Source organism: Canis lupus, chromosome 8, assembly GCF_048164855.1.
Source record: "Canis lupus baileyi chromosome 8, mCanLup2.hap1, whole genome shotgun sequence".
NCBI classification, from domain to species: Eukaryota; Metazoa; Chordata; class Mammalia; order Carnivora; family Canidae; genus Canis; species Canis lupus.
In genome coordinates this window covers 61659887-61681309 of record NC_132845.1, presented here as the reverse complement: position 1 = coordinate 61681309, position 21423 = coordinate 61659887, and the positions used below count along the sequence as shown (strand labels likewise).

Below are 21423 nucleotides of genomic sequence, written 5' to 3'. Positions count from 1 at the left end.
CCCCAACCTCCCATGTGGCTGTGACACGCCTGGATGCTGTTCTTTTCCAGTGGAAGCCCACTTCAAGCATAAACCCTAACAAGAGGTGGTTCTGGAGGCCCGAGGGAGCCGGACTCGCTGGAAGTGTCCATCGAGGAGGCAGCGGCCAGCCTGGAGGGCCGGCAGATGGAGGAACCGGCGTCCGGGCCCTGCGCTAAGGGGCAGCCCCACACACGGCCAGGTGGGGCCTGAGCTTTAGCCACTAGGACCTGTTTCTCGGGACACTCGCTGCAGGCCACCGGCCTCTGACCCCACCGTGCTGCCGTCCCCGCCCCCTCCTTGCCCACTGGATCACCCTTCCTGAGGCCCGGGCCTGGCTCCGGGCAGCCCGGCAGCCCCTCACCGACTCCCCTGCCACCTGCCCACCTGAGCGGGACCCTGCCCGAGTGGGAGGCCGGGCTATGGGGACAGCGGGCGGCCTGCATGCCTCCCCTCCTCCAAGTCCCCTTCAACAAGTATTTATTGAGCACCTGCTGTGTGTCAGTCGTGGGGTCCTGGGTGCTAGCATGGGTGCTAGCAGCTGACCTGGCACGTGCATGAGGGTCCTGGGCTCAGAGGTACCCCTTGAGCTGTGGCTCCCACGTGCCATGGCCTCAGGACTGCCTGCCGGCTGGGCCCCACGTGCCTGGATCGGGAGGGAGAATGGAGGGTCAGCTCCTGTCTGCTGCCCCGCTCCACTGGCCTGACCTTGTGGCCACCGAGCCCTTGGAAGATAGAAGCCCAGAGTGGCCCCCACAGGACCCAGCATGCTGCTGGCCAGCCAGTACTTACAGCCACTGAGCCTCCTCCCCAGGTGCCCCTGGCTCTGTCCACCCTTGGGGGGTTGGGGGGGAACAGTGTGTTTAGATGGGGGGTACCTGCCGGGTGATCTGGGTGGCCCCCCAGCCCCCTTCCCATCCCCTAAGGCAGCCCTAGATTGGTCCTTGGGAAGACCAGGAAGGTGTCCCCAAGGCAGGTCCTATCCTGAAGTGAGTGGCCTCTTGTGTATGTCACAGGCTGGGGTGGGGGCTCTGGGTCCCCAGGAGGACCTAGCTGCTGGCCTCAGAGATATGCCAGGAAGTGGGGACACCCCTAGGAGAAGGGTACCCGACTCCCTGCTATACCTGAGCACAGGGCTCCCCTGCTCAGACTCATGTAAACCTGGACTGGGGCGGGGCAGCTGCAAGTCAAGAGAGGAACACGAGCTCCCCATCACCCCCATCTCAGCCCTGACTCTGCCAAGCAAAGGCTGACAGCTGGGCCGGGGGTGTGAGGACTGTCACGGGGTCACCCAGGGCCCCAGCCCAAGTCCTTGAGGCCCCACCCCCTCCAAGCAGGTGCCTCCTCCCCAGCCAAGACAGACACTACCACCCACAATCGCTGGTCTGTCTTACCCTCTTCTAGTCAAGTAAATTCAAGCCTCAGAGGCAGGAGGTCTCATTCTGGGTGGAACCTGAAGGTCCCCCTGGAGCACCGGTCCCCGTGGGGAGCAGCCCTAGTCACAAGTTCTCGGGGATTGGTTTTCTAGACCCTCTCTACCCAGACACAAGGGTGCTGTGCCCAAGACACTAACATTTTAAAAAGAAACATTTTAGCACTGGCGGAAGAATTTCTCTACGGTGGAAGCTCACGGCTCAGCAAGGGTGGTTACTGTGCTTACCTCACACACCTCGGCGTGGCGGGCTGCTTGTGCTTCTGGGGTCCGTCTCCCTTGTGCTCTGCAGTGGAGACGTGGGGAACACACGCCCGCCCGGCTACAAAGGGATGCTGTGGTTCCAGAAAGTGACAGCACCATTCACAACTGCATGAAACGCGGCAGGGCTCACAGGGAAAGCGGGGTCGGGTGCACGGCCTCAGAGTTGTCCCCCCGGGAGGGAGGTGTCCACATGCTGAGGGTCAGGACAGACGCCACTACCACTACTAAAGGAGTGGGGCGGGACACCAGGTGTGCATGGGTATGTGGTCTGTGTTCATCTACAGAGTTTGGGCAAAATCACACATAAAAACCTGCGTTTTGTTCCAACTTCCCTCCCGCTGACTGCGCTGGACGCATTCTGTGGTTTCAGAACAAGCATCACAGCACAAGCCGGCTGTCCGTCGCCCCAGGGCCTGCCCCTTGCAGGGACTCCCTCCAACACTACCCTCTCCTGAGAGGTTCTCTGGGCAGTTTGTGGGGGGGCTCAGCACTCTCCTTCCCCCACCCCATGGCCTGGGTGCAGAACCTGCCACAGTGCAGGAACCCACTGGATTTGGTTTCTCACATGCAAATAAGCCACCGCTGTGTAGTTACATGCAGATCACGAGACTGTCCCGACACTGGCCGTGTGTGGCTGTTCACAGCACCCACTGTGGGCACGGTCTGCACAGACTCGGCCACCACTGGCCTCGGCACCCGCTCCCGCCCACCGGACCCAGGAGCTCACTCAGAAAGGACGAGCGCTGCAAAGCCCAGTATAAAGGATTTATTTAAACTCAACAAGTAACACAAACCTTCCTTTAAATTCCATTTACAGTCAATAAAAGTGTGTATCTCACTCCTTCCCATGCATGATCACTGTGTATTAATCTACAACTCTTATTTTAATTGTGAAAAAATAAAGTGTTTCCCCTCTTGTCATTGCTCTGGGAGCATCTGGTATAGCGTCAGTGAGAAAGGGCAGGTCTGCTCGCTCCTGGACTGGTTAATTGGTGAAAACCTACAACTCCAGGTCAAAGGAATCAATCACCCGAAGAAAATAAATACTGCATTACGAAACGTGGAAAGGACTCCTGATCCCTTTGTGAGACCCGTTCCAAATGGCCGTGGCCTCGGGGTGCGGCACAGAGCAGCCGCCCAGATGCTCTCCGGGACACTGGTGGCCAGGCCACCACAGGATGTCCACAAGGGGCGGCTGGACAGCAGCCACCCCCCACACCAACCATGACGGGGTCAGGCCTATGGGCCTGCACCGGACGCCAGGTCGCCTCCCAAAGCAAACCAGACACAAAGGACAGGGAGAGGGTGGTAGCGCGGCAAGGCCTGTGCTTTATTGTGGGGCAGTCTGAAGATGCGCGTGCAGCCCAGCCAGCACGGCCACAGCACGCCGCGCGGCCCCGAGCCGGCGCGCAAATGCTGACGCGGCTACCACCGCCTCACAATGGGAGCCCCGAGTGTGAGGGCCCGGGGTCGGGGCGTCTTCATGCAGGCCAGGTGGACGGGGTCAGTCGAGCTCAATGGGGCTGCTGTCGTCCTGACTGTCCTCGCCCTCCTGCTCCGAGGCGCCCATGAGGCTGCTCAGAAGGTTCCCTGGAAGCAAACGCAGGTGCCATCAGGGGCACAGCAGCTGCACACTGTCAGCACCTCCCTGCCTGGGGAATCCCACTTTCCGTGGCGCCGTGTTCCAGGGCTTTAATAGGTTGAGCAAACCCCCCACCACAAGTCTCTGGGAACACTCGGCATGTCTGCAAGGACCTGACAGCTGGGGAGAGACCCCAAGTGCCCATCGGGGGACACAGCACAGCACCTGGGACAGCCCTGGGGAGGTCACTGTTGAGCGGACACAAGCATGTATGTCATACAGGTGCACACTCCTACAAGCGTCCAGAAAGAGGTCAGGATGCAAGTTTCAAAGGCCACACGCAGAAATGGTGACCACTGTTGCCCATAGGAGCTGCCACCATTGACACTTTGCTTATCTATTTTTATTCGAAGAACAATGATTCAGTATAAATTCGGGAGGTCAGAAAGTCCCCTGAAATCAAACCATCATGAAAACAAATGGAAATGTGAACAATGTTCTCTGGACAGATCCAGGCGTATGAACTCAGGTCCAATGAACAAGCCACGAGCAGCCCGGATGCTAGAAGGGGCGAGTCTGAAGTTCTGGTGGGAAATGAAGGAACATGAGGTGCCAGGACACCCCATGGTGTGGGGCGAGGGCAGGACTGCAAGCTGAGACACGCAAGCACCACCTTGGCTTCGGATGCCCGCAGCCCCATCCAGGCCCGGGATGTGGCAGGAGTGTGGGGACACATGGTGGGGACGCCTTCACTAGACCAATCCTGACCCGCAGTTTACAAGAAGAAAGTCCAATTACCAACAACTTTTACAATGATCTCAGAGGACCTTTCCACAGAGTGCACTTTGGCCCAGAGAACACAAACACCCTGGCCCAACCCTGCAGGGCCCACGACGGGGGAGCCACATGGGTTCAGGCAGTGGGGTGGGAGCAGTGTCACCGACCTTTGTGGGACAAGCCCCCCCCACCTGAGCCTATCACCTGGGGCCACCTCAGGTCCAGCCAGAACACGGTGCAGTCAGTGTGGGGGGACGCAGACCCCTTACGTGGAACAGCCATCTATGTATCTGCAACGCCACTTCCAGAAGGAGGCTGAGGAAGGAAGCCACATGCTGCCTGGCCCTGCGAGACCTCTAAACGGCTGGACAGGTTTAGGTGCATACGGGTGAACTACAAACTCCGTGAAATAGGATGTACCTGCTCAAAAGTAACACCACACTCAAGCTCAGAAAAGCCACTTTCAGATGAGAGGACTACACTGGCTGCGGACCTGGTGGAGGCAAGAAGTTTGTATGAGACCCCACGGAAGGCCACACCATGTCGCCATCCAGGCAGACGAGGGGCAGAGGCCTGGCCTTGATGCACAGGGTCACAAACCTGGCCTCTAACGCCCACTGAGACTAAATCACGAAGACATGGACCATCTGAAGGGGCCTATGAACGAGGAAGGAGATGGGATCAGACATTGGAAATTCCCAAGAAAAGCCTTGGCCCTGATGGCTTTACTGGTGAATTCTACTCCACATTTAATAACCAACACCAATCCTCTTCAAGCTTTGCAAGAGAACTGAGGAGGGAGCACCTCCCAACTCATCCTATGGGGCCAGCATAACCCCAAAGATACTACGAGAAAGCCACAGACCAGCATCCCCTGTGAACACGATGCCAACACCTTCAGCAGGCAACTGGAGAACAGGGCTCGGCAGCATGTGAAGGACGATGCACCACAACAAGGGGCTTCGTCTGTGGAGTGCACAGAGGGCTCCCTGTGAACACCTGCCAGAGTGACGCACCACGTCAGCAGAACCAGGGGAAGCCCGCACAATCGTCTATCTCAGCTGATGCAGGAAGAGCATTTGACTACACCCAACGCTCCCATAAAAGCACTCAACAAACCAGAAACAGGAGGAACCGCCTCCACACAATCACCGCCGTCTCTGAAAACCTTACGGCAAATGTAATCCTCAGTGGTGAGTAGGAACAAGGGGACGGTGCCTCCTCTCACCACCTCCAGTGCACCTAGTACTGGAAACTCTGGCCAAAGCAATCAGGCATGAGAATGAAGGAAGAGGCATCTACAGTGGAAAGGAAGAAGTAAAATGGTCTGTTTGCATGCGAGATGGTCTCATATGCAGAAAACCCTAAAGACTCCATGAAAGAGCTGTTAGAATAAGTGAATTCAGCAATGCAGCAGGATACAAAGTCAGCACACAAAAATCAGCTGTGTTTTTCTATGTCAACAATGAACAATCTGAAAAGGAAATTATAAAGTCATAAATAAATGGAAGTACTTCCCGTGTCCACAGATTAGAGGACTGGACTTGCTGCTAAGACCAATGCCACCCAACGCCATCTACAGGGTCAATGCAGTCCCTGTCAAAATTCCAATGGTTTGTTTGCAAGAGAAGAAAAACTCATCCTTAAATTTATATGGAACTGCAATGGACTCAAACAGCCAAAATGATCTGGTAAAAGAACAAAACTGGAGGGCTCGCATTTCCTGATTTCAAAACTTATTACAGAGTAGTAACAGCAGTGTGGCGTCCACAAACAGCCACAGGCCCACAGAACAGAAGACAGAGCCCAGATACAAGCCCACATGCATAGGAGTCAAACAGTGTCTGACAAGGTCATGAGACCACGCAGCGGGGAGAGGATGGTATCTTCAGCAAACAATGCCAGGACACTGGACCCCTACCTCACACCATGTACAAAACCCCTCTACTAAATGGATCAAAGACCTAAAGGTAAACCCTAAAACAGTGCAACTCTTAAAAGACGACACTGGGCCAAAGCTTCCCAGCACCGAACCAGACGATGACTTTATGGATGGGACACTAAAGGCAAGAGCAATGGAGAAGAAACAGATAAACTGGACTTCATGAAAACTTAAAATTCTATGCATCAGAAGGCAATACCCACAGAGAGAAAAGGCAGAGGAGTGTGGAGGGCGTGAGCAGGCTGAGCACAGGATTTTTAGGACAGAAACCACGCTGCAGGACTCTCTAGTGGTGGCCATGTGTCTAAACCTATAAACGTACAGTATCAAAAGTGACCCCCAACATAAACCATAAACTTCAGGTGCTGTGTCCATGTAGGGTTATCAATTTTAACAAAATTACCGCTCTGACCAGGGTGCCTGTAACTGCTGTGAGGGCATAACTTCCTCTTTATCTCACTATGAAGCTAAAATTGCTTTTACTTATTTAAAGACTTAGTTAAGAAAGAGAGCGAGAGAGCGCACGTGCACATACAAATGTGAGCAGGAGGCGCAGGGAGAAGAATCCCAAGCAGGCTCCGTGTTGAGCATGCAGCCCAATATGGGGTTCAATCTCATGACCTGAGCTAAAACCAAGAGTTGGACGCTTAAACCAAGGGTCAGACTGAGCCACCCAGGGCCCCGCTGAAACTACTTTTAGAAAACAGTCTTTAAAACAAATGGCAATCCACAGAATGAGAAAAAATATTTCAGAATTTTATATACGATAAGGGATCGACACCTAGTATAGAGAACTCACCAACCTGACTTAAAACATGACTTGAATGGACACACAGACACACAAATGGCTCATAAGCACAAGAAATGACATCACTAATCATCAGGGCGACGTGGGTCAGAGCCACAGTGAGACACCCACAACGGAGTCCTAGACAAAGTGAGTGTGGGCGAGGACATGGAGAAACTGGAGCCCTGCACACAGCTGGGAAAGGCAGTCTGGCAGCATCTCAAAAATTAAACAGTTTCGATGTGACCCAGCAATCCCAGGGTGTATCACCCAAAGCACTGGATGCAGGGGCTCAGATATACACCCCCCGTGTTCACAGCAGCATTATAGAGTCCATCATGGAAAGATGGGTAACACAGTGGGATCCGTCCACACAATAGGTCACTGTTCAGCCTCAGAAAGAAGGACACCTGCCACCACAGGGATGCACCCTAAGGACGTGAGGCTGAGTGACACAAGCCAGACGCAGGACACACGTGGGGACCCTATGCACACGAGGTCCCGGTGTCTTAAGACTCACAAAGAAAGTAGATGGCAGGGCTGGGGGAGAGGGCAGGGGTCAGTGTGTCACGGGGACAGAACATTCTGGAGCCGGATAAGGAGAAGGCAGCCCAGCAGTGGGAATGTACTCGGTGCCCCACAAGTGGACACTGAGAAATGGTTAAACAGCAAATTTTAAGACATGCATGTTTTACCAGAATAAAAAAGCAATCTGCCTTGATTCTGTGGCCAACGGAGAGGGAGCCCTAGGAATGACAGAGCCTCTAGGCTGGGTTTGGCTGGCCCGAGATGTGGGGCCCCCAAAAAGCAGCATGAGCATGCCCGGCAGTGCCAGGGGAGAGACCCAGTGCGGGCCGGGTGTCACACAGCCAGGCCCACTGTGTGCCCTCCCAGTGGGTGCCCCCTGCTCCCATCTTACCTAGCAAGCCCCCGTAGGACGACGTCTGCTTGGGTGGCACACCGAAGAACAGCTGCCCTATCCTGTCGAGGTACTGGAGGAGGCAGGGGCATGGGGTTACTGTGGGGCTGGAACATGCTGGATGCACAAGACCTCCCCCCACCCTCATCTCAGGTCCTGTCCTGTCCCTGAGGGCCACACAGGGACTGGGGACGTCTCCTCTCCAGCGGCTGCCCAGCCCCACCCACCACTCACCTCATTGTACATTGGGTCCCGCCGGAGGGACGGCTGGTACTGCTCACACAACACTGTGAACACCGTCAGTTTGCCTCTGAAACAAGACAATGGGGCACACAACTCTTTCCAAGTGAAAATCACAGAACAAGAAAAGCGCCCGTGCACACCCCCTGCACACGCAGGGAAGACTCACCCGTCTACAGCCAACAGCAGAAACCAGATGAAGTTGAGCAGGGGCTGCACGAATGGAGGGCCGTTCTCAATGGACGGGTGTTTCTGCGTGTACGTTGTGAACACCACTGACGCACTGCTTTTGTTTTTTAAACAGAGAAACCTGGAAGTCATATCCTAGTAAGAGGGATGCTGAAGGAGGAAATGGCAGCACTTCTACAGAAGCTCACATGCTCGCTGGACACAGGGTGCCTCCAAGGGTGCAGAAAGCTGTCTGACAGCCCCCGGGCCACCTGCCCGCATGATCCCGCAGCTCTGGTGGCCTGAGGAGTTGCCGGACCAGGCTTGATGCTCAGATGAGCTGCCCCCGGTGAGCAGGGCACCTCATGATTCCCACAATTTACAGATGAAGAGATTAAACTGGGGAAGGTGACCATGTCCAAGGTCCAGAGCTACGACACTGCAGGGAGTTCTTGGGACTACAGCCTGTTTGCACCCATCAGGCCCGTCTGCGTGAGCAGTCAGCCCAGGGACCCCTGGGAATGAGGCCGAGGGTGCCCCCAGACACTGTGCTGGGTGGGACGACATCCCCACAGTGGGATTTCACCATGAGGAGGCCTCCAACTTGTGACAGTATAGGGAGGGACCTACGAGAAGGTGTTTGGTGGACTCCAGGGACTCTGCACCATATGCCACATGGCCAGGGGCAGGGAGCTCTGGGGTCTGAGAAATGTCTCCATTTTACGGTAGCAGACACCAGCAACATGTCACTGTGTGGCGGACGTGGAAACTCTGAGGTGCTGTCAAGTACAGCAAGCATTCTGTGACCCCAACCTCTTTAAACTCGTAAGATGCTCCCTATCTCAATCCCTGGCCACCAAATCCAAGTGTTTCTTCAGTTAGAGCACACTTGAGACGTCTTGAGCTCAGGCGGGTGGTGTGGGCCCACTGGAGTGCTTACTGCAAACCCTCCCTCCTGTGCTGAGGGTGCCAGCACCACCCTGGTCCTCAAGGAGGAGGAGGAAGCGAGGAGGCCTGAGGGGAGGAGGACAGGCTCGGGCTGCAGCAGGGGGTGGCGCTGGGGCATCACCACCCTCGCACGAACCCTTCAGACACACGAGATGTCTGGGAAGGTAGAAGCAGCCTCAGGAAAGCTGCAAAAGCACGCACACTCCTCATTCCAAGACACCCGTCAAGTTTATCAAATACATGTGCCCTACAAAAAATAGTGGCCTGATATTAAAAAAGCCAAAAACAGGGAAAAGGCAATGTGAGAAAACAGAAGCTGGGCGGAACGCTCGTTCAGAACACTCACTTCCCTGCTGCCTGACTGAGGTCTCACCAGTCAGCCCAGGGGAGTCAAGGGGATAGCGTGCAGTGTCCCTGACAGGTCTGCGCAGGCACAAGAGATGGAGCCCCGGGCAGCTGTGCCAGCCCAGATGTGACCGAGTAAACGTGGGTACCTACTGTAGCACCGCCTGGGCCACGAACATGTCCACCTCGCTGCGGAAGCCTCTGGAGGTCGAGTACTCCACCAGCATGTGGGCGCAGCCTTCGCCATCCGCGGAGTGCAGGAAGTGGTACCGGGACTCACAATAGTTCTGCTCTACAGAGGGAAGGGGGGGCACCGACGAAGAGAGACAGGTCAGCGTGCGGTCCCCTGCTCGCATTCACCTGCCTTCACTCTGCATACCTGGTCCACGCATGGGGCAAACACACACAGTGGGGGAGGGCGGGCTTCTAGCTGAACTGCTCTGCCCCGGTGCTCAGGGTCCCTGAGTCTGTGCTCATGTGAGCAGACCCACGAGGAATGGCCCACAGGGGACCCTCGGACTCACATGGCGGTAGTTCCATATGCTTCTGATGAAATGAGATGCAAGGCACACTGACCTCCACACGCAAATGCCCTGAATCTCGTGTGGCAGCTAGGACCAGGTCAGGCCACCTGTTCTCTCAAGAGCCTCATGGCCCCCGCCCTCCTGACACGCATGTGCTGAGCCCTTGGCTGGCCAGCCCTCCTGCCTCCTCCAAGGCATGTTCCACGTCCACAGATTCAATCACCATGTTCACGGTCCATCCCCCCGAAAAGGCAGAGCTCCCCCTAGGCAGGGGAAGAAGACCTTCTGGATGAAAGTCCCTGTGAGGAGGGATAGGTCCTGCGTGCAGCAGGAACACGTCTCATCCCCACGGTGGCCCCAGAGGAGACCAGGGGGTCCCCCTCAACATGGGGTCACCTGGGAGCTAGTCAGTAATATGGAATCTTGGGCCCCAAACTGGAACCTGTGCCCCAACAGGTAACTCAGTGACATGCTCATCTCAGGGGCCTGTCACCCTGTTCCCTGTGGCTACACCTTTCAGCAAGGCATGAGACTTTAGTGCTAACAGCACAGCAGGGGACAGGCTCCTCCAATGCTCAACTGTTTGTAAGCGTTTGTTTAAAAAAAAAAACGACAAAAATCCCAATCTTCCCAACATCAGTAAATGACTCAGGCTGTAAACCTACTCTCCCCACTCATCACCCAAAAATCTGCTACCCCGCACACTGCGGATTCAACACCCCACCCCTCCATTTCTGGCTGCCAGAGCTACAAAGGCGTGCTCAGCAACCAACCAAGCACAGGACACCCAGAGTAGCAGGTGGGCCGAGGCAGAGACCCAGACTACCTCCCCACACCCGGGCTTGTCTCCTGGAGCAGACTGGCCCACGCCCCTGTCCTGCTCACAAGCCACCTGGTTCCCATGCATGTCCAAGGCTGAGGCCCCGTGCCTTAGCTGCCTGACACCTTCTACTGGGAACACCTGCTCCTGCCTGGGCACAGCTGCCCTCCAGACCTCGGCACCAGCTCTCAGTGCCCAGCACACTGCCTTTAGGACCTCAGAATAATTCTGATTCCACATTTCTTTGTGTACCTGTGCTGTTTTGCCTCTCCTCACTCCCTTGGACCCCTCAAAATAACCTTTTGGTTTTAGAGTATCATAGAAGAAAAATTAGGCAAAACTACACCCACATTCTGTCTAAGCACACAGCTCCCTCCAAGAACTGGACTGGTACCCTTGCAGGAGCATCTTGGGCCAACTGTGGGCTCAGGTCCAGACCACCACAACAAAGCAAGTTCTGCAACAAAGTAAATCAAACTTTCCGGCTTCCCAGTACACATAAAAGCTATGCTGACACTAAAGTCTGATAAGTGTGCAAGAGCACGGTCTGAACACCAGGTGCTAAGAAATGGTAATCACCACCTGAGCTTTTGGGGACTTCTTCTCTATTTGCTGGTGGAGGGTCGTGCCTTGACGATGGTGGCTGCTGACCAATCAAGGTGGTTGTGCTGCAGGCTGTGGTGGTCGTGGCAAGTTCTTTAAAATGATGTCTGCTGCACTGAAGGACTCTTCCTTTCACGAGGGATTTCTCTATAGCATGTGATAACCTTGTACCAACAGGAGAACTTCTTTCAGACTGGGTGTCCTCTCAAACCCTGCTTCTGTTTTATCAGCTCAGTTTATGTGATTTGTCACAGCATCTTCACCAAGTGTGGATTCCATCTCAAGAAACCACTTCATCCATAAGACGCATATCCTCGTCCATTAAAGTGTGAGATGGTAGTAGTTCAGTCCCACCTTCACGCTCTTCTGATTCTAGTTCTCTTGCCATTTCCATCACATCTGCAGTGACTTCCTCCACAGGGTCTTGAACCCCCTGAAGTCATGCATGAGGGCTGGAGTCAACTTCTAACAAACTCTAGTCACTACAGATATTTTGACCTCTTCCTATGAATCAAGGGTGTTGGTGTTCTTAGGGGCATTTACAATGATGAATCCTTTCCGAAAGTTTTCAATGGGCCTTTCACAGAACCATCAGAGGACTCCCTGTCTGTGGCAGCAATAGCCTTGTGAAATGTATTTGTTAAATAATAACACTTGAAGGTTGAAACGACTTCTTGATCCATGCGCTGCAGAATGGATATTGTGTCAGGCATGAAAACATTTATCTTGTTGCCCATCTCCATCAGAGCTCTTGTTTGACCAGGCGCAGTGTCAGTGAGTAGTCATATCTTGATAGGAAGCTTTTTTTCCTCAGCAGGTCTCAAGAGCAGGCTTAAAACGTTTAGTAAACCATGGTGTAAGTAAATACACGGTCATCCAGGCTTTGTTGCTGGATTTACAGAGGACAGGGAGAGTAGATTTAGCATAATGCTTAAGGGCCCTAAGATTTTCAGCATGCTAGATGAGCATTGGCTTCAACTTAAAGTTACCAGCTGTATTAGCCCCTGACAAGAGAGTCAGCTTGTCCACTGAAAACAAGCACTGACTTCTCTCTAGGTACAAAAGTCCTGAAAGTCCTAGACAGCATCTTCTAATATCAGACTGTTTCATCTACGCTGAAATCTGCTGTTGAGTGCAGCCACCTTCAGTAATGATCTCAGCTAGATCTTCTGGGTCACTTGCTTATCATGCACCTAGAGGGTTACAGAGAAGGCTTCCTTCCTGAAACCTCATGAACCAGCCTCTGCTGCTTCTCCCTCTTTCTGCAGCCTCCTCACCTACCTTAGCCTTCGTTCACTACTTGGCTGTTTGGTGCAGAGGCCTGGCTTTCAGCCTACCACAGCTTTGGACAAGCCATCCTCATTGAGCTTAACCATCTGTAGCTTGTTATTTAAAATGGGAGACACATGACTCTTTTTTTCACTGGAACATGAAGAGGCCACTGTAGGGTCATGAACCAGCCCAATTTCAATACTGCTGGCTCTCAGGGAATAGGGAGACTCAAAGAAAGGGGGAGTCATAGGACCGGCTGGTCGGTACAGCAGTCAGCACACAAACATTTACTGATGAAATTCACCCTCTTCTAGGAACACAGTTCCTGGCACCCCAAAACTTAAAATATCAAGGATCCCAATCACAGATCATTGTAATAAATTATAATGAAAAAGCCTACAATGATCACTAGAATTACTGACTGTGCCAGAGACACCAAGCGAGCAAGTGCTGTTGGAAACATGGGTGACAATAAACTTGCTCAAGGCAGAGTAGCCACAAACCCTCCATTTGTAAAAGATGCGGTATATGTGAAGTGCAGCAGAATGAAGTATGCCTGAATGATGGAATACCACACAGCAAACGTGCCATGTGGATGCAAGCTGTGGAGAGCAAACCAACACGGCAGCAGGTGGCTCCGCCTCATCAGACGCACCTGCCTGGAGCTCCCACTCCACCACCCCAGAGGGAAGCCTGGTTGTGGGCCTGTCCTTGGGCGCTACAACAATGTGGACACGAGCCGTGGACATTCTGGGGGAGGACAGGACATGGAGTCTGTGCTTCTCTCACTCGGGATTTGTGCCTCAAGCACTATGTGTAATTGCTATATTTTGAATTTTAAAATCATACTATTAGACATACATGCCCTGTAACTGGCTCTTAACCAGTGAAGCCTCTGAAGGACTGCTGAAGCATAAGTTTTGCTTCTCAGCCAGGGACACAGGGTCATGTTCCACTTTCTGCCTGGCATCTCCCCACACACTCCACAAATACAGACTGGGCCAAAGGAGTGCTAAATAAATGCTCGCTGGCAACACGGGTTTGCCATAGGCGCTCCTGACTGCAGATCCGGCTGCCCGGGGAAGATGAGGCAAGAGTCTAGGGCAGGGGCCTTTGGGGCTCCCCACCTGCCCCCCACCAGGCTGGTCAGCACAGATGGCTTCCTGCCGAGAGGTTTCCTGGCAACGGCAGTGAGAGCTGGACACCCCAGCATCCTTAGGGTGGGATAGACAGAAAGTACACAGGCACCACGCTAGCTGTGAAGGCTGGGGTGGCCCAGGTATGGAGGAATGTGCGCCAGCAGGGGAGGGAGCCCACACTCGCCTTGGCCCAGAGGTGCCAGCTGCTCTCTCAGGCCCCACGTCCTCCTTCCTCCTTGAGTAGGAGTGTGGAAGGAATTCTACCCTCCAAGAAATGTCCTCAACAGTCTGGCCTGTGAATTCATTTCATCTTACAGGGTGAGGGTAGGGGTGGCATGTCAGTGTGGAGGGGGATGGAGGAGCCTCCTGCCTCGTGGGTCACGGGGTGGGGGGGCACACGGCGGAGTGAGCGCCATGGCCCACAGGGGAGATGGGAGGAGGCCACATATGCTCACACAGCAGGCTTCCCAGCTGGGTTCGTGGCAAGCGCCCACCACACGTGTGCGTGCCACTGCACAAGAAGCAAAGCAGGAAGGTGTCCTGGGCCCATGGGCTATGGAGGAGACTGACCACCTCCTATGATCTGTCTGACCACCATGCCACTTGCTGGAATGAGGCTGTTTCCAGGAGGAGCTTGCTGTCACAGAAGTTACTGGCAGAAGGTCACCTTCAAGCAAAGGAGGCTGCCCCTCTGCTCCCACCAAGGCACCTGCCAAACATCACCTCCCTTTCGCCTGCCCCCAACCCAGTGGGCAGCCGCTAACACCAGAGCACACAGGTGGACCCCCGGGACGGCTGACACAGTGTGAATGAGCTTCCTGCACAGTGCTCTTAGAATCTTCTGAACAAATGCTGTTCCAGGGCACCCAACCAAATGCCTTTTCCTGTGCCTGAGCAGCAGACTCAGAGCTCCGGGTGTGAAGCGCACCCAGAAACTGCCAGGAACCCCTTCGTAGACTGAATAGTCCCCACAAATACTTCTTCACATCTATCTTAGCTTCTGAGGAAGAAAATACAGAGCACAGTGCCCTCAGAGAACCAGTCTGGGGAGGACGTCCCAGAAAGGAAACTGGTTGGGGGACAGGGATGGCCAAGGCCGCCCCACGGAAAGCAGAATCTTCCCTCATTACTTGTGGCCCATGAGTTCAACACAAAAGCCAAAGGGGAGCATAAATAGGGATAGCTGTTCCTGGGGCCGCCAGCGCCTACCACCAAGAGATGCTCTGTGCATGGGGGTACTGGGCCTACCTTTCCACAGGGTGAGGGCCAGCAGTTGGTGGAGCCGAGGGTGACCCAGTTTCCCAGATCCTCCACTGGACCACTTCAGGGCTCGAGACACAAAAGCCACCCGCTCTGGAGAATTTGGGTCCATCAAACTGAACAATTTAGCCAGATTTTCTAAAACAACACAAACACAGATTCTTACCCAAAGAAACAGTACTTCTCAGCTCTCTGTATGCTGCATCTTACAAAAATTCACTAAAATAAAAGTTACTTCACTTCAAAACCTGGGAATTGGCATGCTGTGGTGTCCTCGTGCATGTACCCCTCCTGCCCGCCAGGTCCCAGGGACCCTCAACCGACCTCTCAGCTGCAGAGCCAACAGCCACACACTCCTTTGTCAAGGAGCTGAGTGGAGGTGTGGGCTATAGCAGGGAGCTGGCCTACAGAGGAGGAAGGCCTGGGCAGGTAGGGAGGTAACATGCCGGAGTAGAGAGGCCAGGAGCAAGTCCCTCCTCCATCCTTCCAGCCAGGCAGCTCCTAAGAAGGACTTCCCCCATTGGACATTTACCACACAGGGCAAGCTGGGCAGCCAGGTGTCTGGGACACAACCAGAGCGTGTGTTTAGGGGTATCACTACTCCATGTGTGAAGGTACCTCATGCATAGTAAGAAAGCCTCACCCAACAGCTCATCGGCCACCTCGACTTCGGCCTTCTCCAGTGACTCTAAGACCAGCATGGACAAGTCCGCAGCACTGTTTTGCTACAAAACATGGAAGTGAGTTAGGATCACAAAAACAGAGCTCTGGCTGGTTCTCAGAAGACACGGCAAAGTTGGGTGGCTGCTCCGGTCTCCAGCTAGAAATGCATGGTGGTGCAAAGCTAAGGAGACTCCTTTGAGCCCAGAGCTCATGTGGCAGTGCATCCTGAAGGATGGAGACCCCAGCTGACATGCAGTGCACCCTCAGGTAGCACCCCACGACAATGAGGACACTCGCCCAGCCGTGGACAGCACCAAGAACAGTCCACGGTTCTCCACCACGCCTCTCCATGGATAGTTCTCTTCCAACCCGCAGGCCCCAAACAGAGAAAGGGACAAGCCCGCTGCGTACTTGGCCGTGGCTGAAGAACAGCAGCGCCCCTGAGCACATGAGCTCCCGTGCCTCTGTGTGCTTGCTCTGTGACATGTATCTGTAAGAGAGAGAAAAGGAGCAGAGCCCCAGTTAGGTCCAGTGAGGCAGATGCTTCAGTGCAGACATCCTCCAGACATCCTCCAACACACTCTCTTCATTACATTCACCCGACCCAATGGCTATAGTTTGGAGATTAAATGCTCAAGCTAAAATGAGTAAACATGAAAGCTTTACAAAGCAAACAATCCCGTACACACACTTGAAGGGATACAGGCCTCCTTCCAAAGATGGAGTGGAGCTCTGGTCTGTTTCCTGAGGCCCACCACCTCACCCAGTGGTCAGTACCCTGCCTGCTCTGAGTCTGTCCAGGCTCCACGTTGGGGTGCCCTTGGGCCCCGGCTGTCAGCAACTTGGGCCTCTGGGGACCAGCAGACCCATGTCCCACATCTGACAGCAGCGCTGGCAGGGATGCTGTCTGTGCCCAAACGTGCCTGGAGCAGCTCAAGGGTTTCAGCAGAAGGACCCAGAGAAAGCCTGGGTGACTTCCACCTTCCAGCATAGGCCGTGCCTGGGTGGAAGGAGGTGCATAAGGGATAGAGTGGCACACTGGGGCCCATCAAAGAACCAGGGGTCAAAGCAGTGCTCAGAGGCTGGGACAGTGGGAGCTCCTGGATGGAGACTCAGGGGGGACGGACACACAGCACTCACTGTGATGACTGCATCAACAGTCTCTGCTTTCCGGCTCCTGCCCCCGCACCACTAATGGAGGGCCCTTCCACCCTTTCCTACCCTTTCCCACTCTGAACACATTTCTCAGTTTCCTGAGCTGCAGACACAGAAGCACAGAGCAGCCAGAGCCTGACAAGTAACTAAACACAAACAACGGGATGATGATCCGCCTGCAACACACCAGCTGGGCCTGAGAGAAAGTCAGCAGGAAGCGGCTCTCCAAAGCTGACACTGGATTCACTGGCTGGAAGTTTAACTTCATGATCATCAGAAAAAAAATAGAACCAATCAGTCTGTGCCTCCTGGTCAAGACACAAAAACTAAAGAATAATACTATAGCAGCAGCACTGAGGTGCTACCAAGACAGGCAAACACCGAACATGCACACCTGGGAGCGTGCCTGCAGCTCCCCGGAGCAACAGGTCAGGTGGGAATATGAGTAGCCTGGCCGTTCAATTAACTACAGGAACAGGCTTTTCCTCAAAAAGGTTCCACAACCACACACCCTCCCCACCCCTGTCACATGCAGGGAAACCCCACACCCCAGGAAAGAAAACCTCCGCCAGCCGGGAGGGTACCCACAGGGCCTGCAGTTTCTGCAGCAGCACTGTTGTGAGCTGCGTCTCTCTCTCTTTCGCACGCTCACACAAACTACTCCCACACCAACCCAACTCATCCCAGTCTCATCCTGCTGGGAGCCATCCAGCACACGACCTGGGGCCAGCACTGCCACTGGCTATTCTGGAAAGACAAGTATTCAGAGGCACACCCCCTCATGCTGCCATCTGCGTGGACACATACACACTTATCCTAAGTGACCATCTTGCCAGCGAGCTGCTTACTTAAGAAGTGACCAAACCCCAGGCTCATCTGACACAGAGCAAGAGACCAACTCTCAGAACACCTGATGAAAGCAATTGCTAAGAAGCAGGTGACAGCAAATCCCTGGGATAACAGGGCCTGCTTTCAAGCACCCGACGTAACTCCCTTCCTGGGGCTAGGGGCCCAAGGGGGATGGGATGATGTGCCATTTCCAGCACCTGTCCCCTCCAGGTGAAATCACCTGTTGCGGTTTGAGGAAAGTCAGAAAAAAAAAAAAAAAATAGTGAAAGGCAACCCTGAAAAATGAACGTGCTTCTTTCTGCAGAAGTCAGGGTATGGGAAGGGATTTAGTGTCTGGGTCCAAGGCCTGGGAGGGGGGCTGAGAGCAGGAGGAGCAAGAGCCCTCCAGCCAGGGCCCACGCACACAGCTCTGATGTCTGCACCCACACATGGAGCGTCAGCACACCTGGTGGGTGTGTGCTGCTGCCATCTCCCAGCTAACAACTGACTGCGGAGGGGGTCAGAGGGAGAGGGCTGAAGACTCCCCATGAGGCTCCATCCCAGGACCCTAGGATCACGACCTGAACCGAAGGCAGATGCTTAAGCCATGGAACCACCCACGTGCCCGCTTAAGTTTTTCTTTTAAAAATTTTCATTTGATTTAAGAGACAAAATCACACAAGCCTCAGAAAGGCCCTGAGGGGAGGCAGGCTGCTGCAGAGGCATCCCCAGGGGGTGATGGTGGTGGCATGGGCCAAGAGGCCCTCTGGCCATCCCACAAAACAGCCATGGAAGCCAGAAAGGGGATGGAGGATGACAGAGCACCAGTAACCCAACAGGCCTAGAAAACGGACTCCCTTCTCATCTTGGCGGAGGGAGGTCTGAAGACACTGGGCGGCCACCCACTGGCATCAGTACCATCGATGGGCCAGAGCCTCCAGCTAGCCGCTGGGACTCAACTGCTACCCACACCTGAGGCATGCACACCGACCAAGTCCAACCCACTGGACTACCCCATTCCATGTCCCCTTCTCCTTCAACGGCTGTGAAATACGACAATAAAATCAGGGCAATTTGGAGGCGCCTGGGGGGGTTTCCGTTCAGTGAAACATCTGCCTTCAGCTCAGGTCATGATTCTGGGGTCCTGGGATCAAGCCCCGTGTTGAGCTCCCTGCTCAGTGGGGAGCCTGCTTCTCTCTCTGTCTCCACCTGCTCTTCCCCCTGCTTGTGCTCTATCAAGTAAATAAATAAGATCTTTAAAATAAATAAAACCTTTTTTTATATGTAAAATAAATAAAATCTTAAAAAAAAAATCCAGCAATGCGGTAAACATAGCCAACAGGTGAACGGGTCACAAACTGTGGTCCACCAACACTACAGAACACCACTTGGCAACAGAAATGAGTTAATGCTTCACACATGGGTAAATCTCCAAATAATCATTCTGAGTTTTCAAAACATACAAAAAAAAGGATATGATTCCACTTACATTATATTCTAGAAAATGCAAATTAACTCATGGGGCCACAGAGAGCAGTGGCTGCATGGGGCCAAGGGGTATCAGAGAGATTCTGAGAGAGAGAACAGAACCTTTGTGGTGATGGATGTTCTCCATTAACTTGACTGGCAGCGGTTTCATGAGAGCATACGCACCAAAACTCTTCAAACTGCACGTTTCCTGTAAACACTTCGATATAAACATATAAAACCAAGAACCTGGGGTGACCCAGTAAATCAGACTTGTTCAGAGCCGCACACCCAGGAGGGTCTCAGTGAGGCTGGAGTCCCAGGTCTATGGGGATGGTACCCTGGGAGTCAAGGACAACTGGAGGCTAGTTCAGATGGGCCTTATGGATGGCCATGAATGCGACCATTAACTTCGTGCCCCGTGTGGCCAATGGCAAATGATTTACGGTCCCAACTCCCAAGAGGTGTAGGTGTACCCCAGATGCACCACAGGGGAGGCCAAGGCTGGTCACAGGTCACAGAGGACAGGTGAATTCCAAGCCACATCAAGGCCGGGCTGGCGGGGAGCCTGCCTTCCATCACCACCCCCAAACACACTTTGGCCAGAGAGCTGATCCCACACAGCAGAACTGTCTCTGAACAAGAAACACTGTTTATTTTTGGGAAGATCCAGTTTTGCTGATTAATCACCGGGGTGAACATCTACATAGCAATCCCAAGAACAGCAAGCTCCTGGGCCAATCTGGAGCACTGGGAAAGCTCCCCCTCAGATGCACGCACCTCGGGCTGGTGAAGATGCCAGACCAGGGAGGCCTGTGGCCAGCTTTGTTCACTCCTACCCCGTCCTCCAAGCCCTGGAGCTCGAGCATGCCCTGGACAGAACCGCAGAGTCCCAGAGCCTCCCATCCAACTTGTCGCTGATGCATAACAGGAAAGTCTAGGCCTGAAAGATGAACAGGCCCAGCCCGGTGGCCCATCAGTACCCTACCACTACGGCTTGGAGAGAAAAGGCCAGCTAACTGACTGAACCCCTGCACCTGTGGTTGGGGCCCACCCACACCGACCCCCGGGGCCGAGAGGGATCAGACCGTCCCACACACATCGCGACTCAGGTCACAGCGGCAGCATGTCCCAACCTAGCCACAGCTACCGCGCAGCCCACACGAGGGTCACCACAGGCCATACACCTGCCGATGCGCCAGGGCCGCACGGAGAAACGCCCTTTATTTCAGCCCGCGTGGCGCTAGTCCTCCTGCACCTGCACGGAGTCCCGCGCCCCCTGCGCCCCAGCCCCCAAGACTCACTCCGGCCCCAGCCCCCGGGGCTCACCGCGCCCCAGCCCCCAGTCCTCGCTGCGCCTCCAAAGCCTCCTGCACCCCAACCCCGGGCACTCGCTGCGCCCCGAGGCCCCCGCTGCGCCGCCGGAGCCCCCCGCGCCCCCTGCCCCCGGGGCGGGCCGCGCCCCCGGAGCCCTTGGCCGCGTAGGTGTGGGCGGCGCTCGCAGGCACGGCTGCTCCACCGCGGGGCAGGAGCACGTTTCCCCCGCACGAGCGAGGTGCTCGGGGCCGTAGACCCCGGGGCTCGGTCCGGGCGAGGCCGCGGATGGGCACCACCGGGCCGGGGGCCGGGCAGGGAAGGCCGGGGAAGGGACGCCGGGGCCAGGGTCGGGGCCAGGGTCGGGGCCAGGGTCGGGGCCAGGGTGGGGGCCCGCCCGGCGTCCCGGGTCCTCCGCCTCCCCGCCGCCCGCCTGCTCCCACCGCCGCGGCGACAGACAGCGGCGCGGGCCAATGGAGGCCCGGGGCGGCGCGGGGCGGCCAATGGGAGGCGGCCGGGGGCGGGGCGCCGGGCTCGGCGGAAAGCCCTGGAAGGCGGCGGCCGCGGCGCCGCGGCTACCTGAAGAAGAGGGTCCGGTACATTTGGTGCGCCTCGTAGTAGTCGCCCTTCTCGACGCTGGCGCGCAGCTTGCCCTCCACGCGCTGGACACCGCCTCGGTTCCGGGCGCCGTTCCGAGCGCTCTCCTGCTCGGCCATCGCCGCCGCCGCCATCGGGCCGGCGCTCCGCGCAGGGCTGACGCTGTCGCAGGCGCGGTCGGCAGCGCCTCTCGGCTTCCGTCCCGGCGGCCGCCCGACGCCCTCTACGGCGGCCCGCGAGGAGCTGCGCGCAGCTGCAGGCGGGCGCGCCGGCGGGCGGCCACGTGACCCGGGCGGGGGCGCGGAGCCTGCCGGGGGCCGCCACGTGACCGCGGGGCGGGGCCGAGCGCGCGCACGTGA

The 21423-nt window shown here is 55.4% G+C and overlaps 2 protein-coding genes across 7 annotated transcripts in view; one reads left to right on the top strand and one right to left on the bottom strand.

The window, feature by feature from the left end:
- ADAP1 (ArfGAP with dual PH domains 1) overlaps window positions 1–2635 on the top strand; it is a 54219-nt gene extending 51584 nt beyond the window's left edge. For all 3 annotated transcript variants that reach the window (XM_072836665.1, XM_072836666.1, XM_072836667.1), the window contains exon 11: window positions 51–2635. In XM_072836665.1, coding sequence (XP_072692766.1) covers window positions 51–79 — 29 coding nt within the window. In that variant the 3' untranslated portion in view covers window positions 80–2635. The remainder of the gene's footprint in view (window positions 1–50) is intronic.
- On the bottom strand, window positions 2466–21284 carry GET4 (guided entry of tail-anchored proteins factor 4). Of its 4 annotated transcripts, XM_072836661.1 has the most exons (12): window positions 20483–20592; window positions 19934–20096; window positions 19277–19373; window positions 16481–16703; window positions 16115–16193; window positions 15684–15765; window positions 15029–15178; window positions 9576–9714; window positions 8131–8271; window positions 7956–8031; window positions 7722–7794; window positions 2466–3304 (listed from the first exon to the last, which is right to left on the bottom strand). In XM_072836661.1, the coding sequence occupies exons 2-12, from the start codon at window positions 20057–20059 to the stop codon at window positions 3219–3221; spliced, it is 1272 nt and encodes a 423-aa protein (XP_072692762.1). In that variant the 5' UTR covers window positions 20060–20096; window positions 20483–20592; the 3' UTR covers window positions 2466–3218. The 4 variants fall into 4 exon arrangements, with proteins under 4 accessions (XP_072692762.1, XP_072692764.1, XP_072692763.1 ...); XM_072836663.1 differs by lacking the exons at window positions 16481–16703; window positions 19277–19373 and having other exon boundaries at window positions 20483–20582; XM_072836662.1 differs by lacking the exons at window positions 16481–16703; window positions 19277–19373; window positions 19934–20096; window positions 20483–20592 and adding an exon at window positions 21047–21284.
- Between the last annotated feature and the right edge of the window lie 139 nt (window positions 21285–21423).